The sequence below is a fragment of the Rhinopithecus bieti genome, unplaced genomic scaffold (genome assembly GCF_001698545.2).
Source record: "Rhinopithecus bieti isolate Rb0 unplaced genomic scaffold, ASM169854v2 scaffold_1017, whole genome shotgun sequence".
NCBI classification, from domain to species: domain Eukaryota; kingdom Metazoa; phylum Chordata; class Mammalia; order Primates; family Cercopithecidae; genus Rhinopithecus; species Rhinopithecus bieti.
Window position 1 is genome coordinate 2394742 of NW_016803657.1, and position 8376 is coordinate 2403117.

The window sequence follows — 8376 nt, forward strand, 5'->3', positions numbered from 1 at the left end:
CATGGCACAGGCTGAGCTTGGAGTTTGCCACTCACGTGGATTAGCGTCTTGGCAGGTGCGGCCATGAGTGGTGCCTGTTGACTGCATTAAACCCTGGGGCATCTCTGCTCGAGACCCGCCAGTGCTGTGTATGAAGACAACAGTGACAGCTTGTTCTGTGGTGACTCTCTAACCAGGTGGTGGAGTGACCATGGAGCTGATTTGGGTTTCTCAATTGTTATATGGGTACTTGTATTTGTGGTTGCTAGTAAGGCCCTGTGTCAGTTAATAACCCCCGCAAATGCACCACGCATTCTTGTGTCCCCTATGCTGTGTCCCCTATGCACGCTTCTCTGCTGCTCACATGCCAAGAGTCACCTGTGCTCACCACATGGGCAGCAGGAGTCAGGCGCGTCGGGCCTCTCCGTGTATGAACTTGTCTACCCCTCACGGGACCTCAGTGACGAGCCCTGTCAGTCATTCCTTCCCATTTTCCAGGTGGGAATGAACTTCGGAGCGGTCAGGCCAGGGCCCAGGTCCCAGGCTGGCAGGGACAGATCCTAAATGCGATCTGCTTGGCTCTGGGCCTTGCTGGAGCCGGGGAGGAGCAAACCCTCCTCCGAGTCCCAGTGAGTGACCACGCCATGGGCACAGCTGCTGCTCGGGTCCCCTGCACCTACAAGTGGCTATGGTGCATAGCTGTGCAGAGACGCTTCATCCAAAGTGTCAGGAGGGATGAGGGTCCTGCGCCCCACAGCCCAGCCAGGCACTGATGGCACCACAGAGTCAGCCCCTGGCCTCACAGGGGATGACTCTGAAGCTCGTTCACACCCCAGAGCTCCCTGGATCAGTCTATAGCTGGCTTCAGCCACACCGCTTCCTCACCCAGCTTCTTCTTGGCTGTTCCCAGTTCCCTTTGAGGAGTGTTGGTGCTGGTCCCCATCTCAGGCACTGCCCTTTGGGAGCTTGGCTAGGGCACCTGGTGTCTGTTAAGCTGGTTTCTTCTGCCTGTGTAGGCAAGGTAGGCAGAGGCCCTCGTGCCCCCTCTTCAGACACCCAGCAGCAGAACTGGGGACCCTGCTGGTTTCCTCCAGAGTCCCTGGGCTCTGGGACCAGATGCCTTTGAGGTCTGGCCATGGTGCACCATACTTGCTGTAGCCCGGCTCACTGAGCACCCAGGGTGAGACAGGCGCAGCCTGGCCAGGAGGTTTTCATGCAGAAGACCAAACACACAGCACGGCTCAGGCAGCAGCTAGGAGCCTGCTCTCGCCAATAGGACCAGGCCAGGGCACGGGGGACATGTGTGTGAGGCTGCAGGACAGCAGCATTCCTCTCCGGCCCAGCCAGAGGGGACTGGCAGAGCTGGCTGGGACCCAGACTTGGTGGCGCCCAGGACCCCGGCCATGCACCTCTGCCTTGGGGATGGCATCCAGGTGGTGGTAGGTGGCCCAGGACCTGGCCGTGCCTCTGCCTCAGGCAGCGTTTGCATAGTGGCACTCAGAGCTGCGCTGTGGCATCAACTCCCGCATCCCCTTTGCCTACACGAATCCTTATCCCTTCCTCTCGTGCACAGGTCCGGCGGGCGGTGGCCTCTGTGGTAGGCGGCTGGCTGCTGCGTCTGCGCGACCGCTACTCCTTCTTCCACAAGCTCATCCCTCTGCTGCTCAGCAGCCTCAACGACGAGGTGCCCGAGGTCAGGTAGGTGGGCAGGCATCCAGCCGGCGGCCGTGGGCCCTGCTTCCTAAACAGTCATGTACAGCAGTGGTGGTTTCTCTTTGCTCAGAATCTGTCACAGAAGCCTGCTCCTGTCCCTTCGTCCCTGTGCTCTGAGGTGATGTGCTGTACAGAAGGCCTCTGGTTTTGTAAACATCATTTCACGTCTTTTTAACATTTGACTGAGTAATGGACAGAGATCAGACGGCCTCCTTGGTGTACTGTCAGTAGGGTGCTCACAAGTTGAACAGAATTTCTGGTCCACCTTTTCTGGGGTTAGGGAGCTTCCCGCTCTCGTGTGATGGGGCCTTTAGGCGACCCGTGTCCTGGCATAGCCCTGCGGCCTCCTGGGCATCCCTGGGAACTTGCAGGGCCCTCCCCTGCGTGCCCTGCCCTGAGCTGCTGTTGTCTGTCTCTTGTGCCACAGGCAGCTGGCTGTCAGCCTCTGGGAAGAGGTTGGCCTGCAGTGGCAGAAGGAGAATGAGGAAGACCTGAAGGACAAGCTGGACTTTGCCCCTCCCACCCCACCCCATTACCCTCCACATGGTGAGTGACCAAGGCAGAGGGGAGCGCCAGGAGGCGAGCCCTTGTTGGGTAGGAAAGGGGCTTCTGAACCTGAAGGAAACTTTAGCTCTTGGAGTTCTGAGCCCAGGTGGCCGCGTTGGAAAGGTGCAGGCATCTCCCCATTGTGCTGGGACTCCTACGTCCCAGGCACCTGGGACCTCCCTGCGTCCTGGGCAGAGCACGTCTCTCCTCAGCATCTGGGGAGCCCCCATGTGCCTCGCAGTGACCTCTCCCCTCCTCTGACCAGCTTTATTTTAAAAAGGCCGTGGGCTTCTGAAAGTGTCCAGTGCACTGCTAGATAGTGTCTGCCCCCCTCCCTTGGCTGTGCACACAAGGGTGCATTGAACTCTGGGTTCCTGGGCAGCTCTGCTGGTGGCTGGGGGATGTTGGAAACAGTGGGATAAGGGGCTCATCATTTCACCAAGACAGAGCTCAGCACAAGGGCCACGGATAAGGTGAGGTCTTCGTGGTTCCACATGATTTCCAACCTGGGAACAGGGTGCCCTGCTGTGTGGCCTCCCGCCCTTCCCACATTTGCTCCCTGGCCAATTTGCGGGCACCCATGTGTGTCTCTGCAGAGTCCAGCAGGTCTGGCTGAGTCTGAGTGGAGGCTCCCAGGTCCGGCCCCAACAGACTTGCTCTGCCATGCCACTGGCCCACCTCGGGCTTCATCTGTGTAGAAACCACTCTCTCGTGGGGCTGAGTGTCTTCCACTTGCACATGGTCGGGTGTTTTCATCACTTGAGTCTATCTGCAGGGTGTCTTCTTAAAAGTGAATAATAGATACACACTGATGAGGACAGAAAGTAGGTGAAGCACAGCCCAAATCAGATGCGCAGCCCAAATCAATCAGATACCCAGCCCAAATCAATCATGCCCAGCCCAAATTAATCAGATGTACAGCCCAAATCAATCAGATATACAGCCCAAATCAATCAGATGTACAGCCCAAATCAATCAGATGCCCAGCCCAAATCAATCAGATGCACAGCCCAAATCAGATACCCTGAGAGATTTGCAGCCTCAACTTACTTCCCATGTCACCTCCCTGGCCTAGTCCAGGCGCTGAAGTAGCCCAGTGTCAGGTCCTGGAGGGAAGGGTTGTACTCTGTCAAATACAGCATTAAAGCAGCTTCTTGGCTGGGCATGGTGGCTCACGCCTGTATCCCAGCTACTCGGGAGGCCAGGGTGGATCACTGGAGCCCAGGAGTTGGAGACCAACCTGGGCAACACAGCAGGACTCCAACTCTACAAATATTTTAACAAAACAAAACAAATTCGCTGGGTGTGGTGGTGCGCACCTGTATCCCAGCTGCTTCAGAGGCTGAGGAGGGAGGATCGCTTGGGTCCAGGAAGTTGAGGCTGCGGTGAGCTATGACCACGCCCCTGTACTCCAGCCTGGGTGACAGAGTGAAACCCTGTTTAAAAAAAAAAAAACAGTTTCTTGTGTCTGGTGTTGATGTTTGGTGCCCTGTTAAATCCCCGCCCACAGACCATGGCTCCTCCCAAGCCTGTGAGTCTCAGGGCTACTCTTCCTCCCAGTTGGCATTCTCCACCTCGCAGCCCCCCCACAATGCACAGTTGCTGTACAGGGAAAGCACACGTGTTTGGAAAAGGCACAGAAGTTAGTTGCAAGCAAGATTTGTTCTGATGGAGTGAAGCCAGTGTGAGAACGCTCCATCTTTTTTTTTTTTTGAGACAGAATTTCACTCTTGTTGCCCAGGCTGGAGTACAATGACTCAGTCTCGGCTCACTGCAACCGCCACCTCCCAGGTTCAAGCAGTTCTCCCGCCTCAGCCTCCCGAGTAGCTGGGATTGCAGGCACGCACCACAACACCCAGCTAATTTTGTATTTTAGTAGAGACGGGGTCTTGCCATGTTGGCCAGGCTGGTCTCAAACTCCAAACCTCAGGTGATCCGCCTGCCTCAGCCTCCCAAAGTGCTGGGATTACAGAGGTGAGCCACCACACCTGGACAACATAATCTGTTTTAAAATGTGGAACTTAGGCTGGGCGTGGTGGCTCATGCCTGTAATCCCAGCACTTTGGGAGGCTGAGGCAGGCGGATCATGAGGTCAGGAGATTGAGACCATCCTGGCTAACACAGTGAAACTCCGTCTCTACTAAAATACAAAAAAAAAAATTAGCCGGTTGTGGTGGCAGGCGCCTGTAGTCCCAGCTACTCGGGAGGCTGAGATGGGAGAATGGCATGAACCTGGGAGGTGGAACTTGCAGTGAGCCAAGATTGCACCACTGCACTCCAGCCTGGGCGACAGAGCGAGAGTCCATCTCAAAAAAAGAGGAACTGTATTTGCAAACTATGCGTCTGAAAATGAGTTAATTTTAACATATAAAACACTTAGGGCCGGGCATGGTAGCGGGCGCCTGTGGTCCCAGCTACTCGGGAGGCTGAGGCAGGAGAATGGTGTGAACCCGGGAGGAGGAGCTTGCAGTGAGCCAAGATCGCGCCTTTGCACTCCAGCCTGGGGGCCAGAGCGAGACTTCATCTCAAAAAAAAAAAAAATTGTGGAAGTTAGACACGGGGCCACTTACAAACTCTCTGTTAAACTCACACTGTCTGCGCACCAGTGACGGGAGTGGAATCCCACACGTGCTGTGGTTCTCTGGCAATGCCTCTCCGTCCAGCCGCCTGGGGTGGGCTTCTGTGCTGGTCAGACCTAGAAGCTAAGCTGTGGGTTGTTTGCTTCTGGTGATTTCAGCTGGGCTCTCCTCACCGATGAGGAAATGCGGCTCCTTAGAGAGGGTCCAGCCTGTGTGCCTAATTCATGCTACACGGAGCTCACGCTGCGTGGCAAATTGTTCTCCACGTGCTCACTGAGAAGCCAGTGGAAGGCCCTTCAGGTGTCAGTGGGGCAGGAACGCCGTCCCCGAGATGCAGGAGGGTCCAGTCCTTCCCACTGTGCACCAGAGAGGGAGGCAGAGGGGGGCAGGGACAGTTTCTGGAAGGTACGATCCTTGGAATATGGTAAAGGAGAAGACAGAGCAAAGCACACACATATACGCAANAGAGGGGACTGGCAGAGCTGGCTGGGACCCAGACTTGGTGGCGCCCAGGACCCCGGCCATGCACCTCTGCCTTGGGGATGGCATCCAGGTGGTGGTAGGTGGCCCAGGACCTGGCCGTGCCTCTGCCTCAGGCAGCGTTTGCATAGTGGCACTCAGAGCTGCGCTGTGGCATCAACTCCCGCATCCCCTTTGCCTACACGAATCCTTATCCCTTCCTCTCGTGCACAGGTCCGGCGGGCGGTGGCCTCTGTGGTAGGCGGCTGGCTGCTGCGTCTGCGCGACCGCTACTCCTTCTTCCACAAGCTCATCCCTCTGCTGCTCAGCAGCCTCAACGACGAGGTGCCCGAGGTCAGGTAGGTGGGCAGGCATCCAGCCGGCGGCCGTGGGCCCTGCTTCCTAAACAGTCATGTACAGCAGTGGTGGTTTCTCTTTGCTCAGAATCTGTCACAGAAGCCTGCTCCTGTCCCTTCGTCCCTGTGCTCTGAGGTGATGTGCTGTACAGAAGGCCTCTGGTTTTGTAAACATCATTTCACGTCTTTTAACATTTGACTGAGTAATGGACAGAGATCAGACGGCCTCCTTGGTGTACTGTCAGTAGGGTGCTCACAAGTTGAACAGAATTTCTGGTCCACCTTTTCTGGGGTTAGGGAGCTTCCCGCTCTCGTGTGATGGGGCCTTTAGGCGACCCGTGTCCTGGCATAGCCCTGCGGCCTCCTGGGCATCCCTGGGAACTTGCAGGGCCCTCCCCTGCGTGCCCTGCCCTGAGCTGCTGTTGTCTGTCTCTTGTGCCACAGGCAGCTGGCTGTCAGCCTCTGGGAAGAGGTTGGCCTGCAGTGGCAGAAGGAGAATGAGGAAGACCTGAAGGACAAGCTGGACTTTGCCCCTCCCACCCCACCCCATTACCCTCCACATGGTGAGTGACCAAGGCAGAGGGGAGCGCCAGGAGGCGAGCCCTTGTTGGGTAGGAAAGGGGCTTCTGAACCTGAAGGAAACTTTAGCTCTTGGAGTTCTGAGCCCAGGTGGCCGCGTTGGAAAGGTGCAGGCATCTCCCCATTGTGCTGGGACTCCTACGTCCCAGGCACCTGGGACCTCCCTGCGTCCTGGGCAGAGCACGTCTCTCCTCAGCATCTGGGGAGCCCCATGTGCCTCGCAGTGACCTCTCCCCTCCTCTGACCAGCTTTATTTTAAAAGGCCGTGGGCTTCTGAAAGTGTCCAGTGCACTGCTAGATAGTGTCTGCCCCCCTCCCTTGGCTGTGCACACAAGGGTGCATTGAACTCTGGGTTCCTGGGCAGCTCTGCTGGTGGCTGGGGATGTTGGAAACAGTGGGATAAGGGGCTCATCATTTCACCAAGACAGAGCTCAGCACAAGGGCCACGGATAAGGTGAGGTCTTCGTGGTTCCACATGATTTCCAACCTGGGAACAGGGTGCCCTGCTGTGTGGCCTCCCGCCCTTCCCACATTTGCTCCCTGGCCAATTTGCGGGCACCCATGTGTGTCTCTGCAGAGTCCAGCAGGTCTGGCTGAGTCTGAGTGGAGGCTCCCAGGTCCGGCCCCAACAGACTTGCTCTGCCATGCCACTGGCCCACCTCGGGCTTCATCTGTGTAGAAACCACTCTCTCGTGGGGCTGAGTGTCTTCCACTTGCACATGGTCGGGTGTTTTCATCACTTGAGTCTATCTGCAGGGTGTCTTCTTAAAAGTGAATAATAGATACACACTGATGAGGACAGAAAGTAGGTGAAGCACAGCCCAAATCAGATGCGCAGCCCAAATCAATCAGATACCCAGCCCAAATCAATCATGCCCAGCCCAAATTAATCAGATGTACAGCCCAAATCAATCAGATATACAGCCCAAATCAATCAGATGTACAGCCCAAATCAATCAGATGCCCAGCCCAAATCAATCAGATGCACAGCCCAAATCAATCAGATGCCCAGCCCAAATCAATCACATGCCCAGCCCAAATCAATCAGATGCACAGCCCAAATCAATCAGATGCCCAGCCCAAATCAATCAGATGCACAGCCCAAATCAGATACCCTGAGAGATTTGCAGCCTCAACTTACTTCCCATGTCACCTCCCTGGCCTAGTCCAGGCGCTGAAGTAGCCCAGTGTCAGGTCCTGGAGGGAAGGGTTGTACTCTGTCAAATACAGCATTAAAGCAGCTTCTTGGCTGGGCATGGTGGCTCACGCCTGTATCCCAGCTACTCGGGAGGCCAGGGTGGATCACTGGAGCCCAGGAGTTGGAGACCAACCTGGGCAACACAGCAGGACTCCAACTCTACAAATATTTTAACAAAAACAAAACAAATTCGCTGGGTGTGGTGGTGCGCACCTGTATCCCAGCTGCTTCAGAGGCTGAGGAGGGAGGATCGCTTGGGTCCAGGAAGTTGAGGCTGCGGTGAGCTATGACCACGCCCCTGTACTCCAGCCTGGGTGACAGAGTGAAACCCTGTTTAAAAAAAAAAAAAACAGTTTCTTGTGTCTGGTGTTGATGTTTGGTGCCCTGTTAAATCCCCGCCCACAGACCATGGCTCCTCCCAAGCCTGTGAGTCTCAGGGCTACTCTTCCTCCCAGTTGGCATTCTCCACCTCGCAGCCCCCCCACAATGCACAGTTGCTGTACAGGGAAAGCACACGTGTTTGGAAAAGGCACAGAAGTTAGTTGCAAGCAAGATTTGTTCTGATGGAGTGAAGCCAGTGTGAGAACGCTCCATCTTTTTTTTTTTTTGAGACAGAATTTCACTCTTGTTGCCCAGGCTGGAGTACAATGACTCAGTCTCGGCTCACTGCAACCGCCACCTCCCAGGTTCAAGCAGTTCTCCCGCCTCAGCCTCCCGAGTAGCTGGGATTGCAGGCACGCACCACAACACCCAGCTAATTTTGTATTTTTAGTAGAGACGGGGTCTTGCCATGTTGGCCAGGCTGGTCTCAAACTCCAAACCTCAGGTGATCCGCCTGCCTCAGCCTCCCAAAGTGCTGGGATTACAGAGGTGAGCCACCACACCTGGACAACATAATCTGTTTTAAAATGTGGAACTTAGGCTGGGCGTGGTGGCTCATGCCTGTAATCCCAGCACTTTGGGAGGC

The 8376-nt window shown here is 55.8% G+C and overlaps 1 protein-coding gene across 1 annotated transcript in view; it reads left to right on the forward strand.

The window, feature by feature from the left end:
• DNAAF5 (dynein axonemal assembly factor 5) overlaps window positions 1-8376 on the forward strand; it is a 58089-nt gene that overhangs the window by 12728 nt on the left and 36985 nt on the right. Inside the window, 2 exon segments of the mRNA XM_017894070.1 lie at window positions 1553-1677; window positions 2120-2238. Of these exon segments, the coding sequence (XP_017749559.1) occupies window positions 1553-1677; window positions 2120-2238 (244 nt within the window).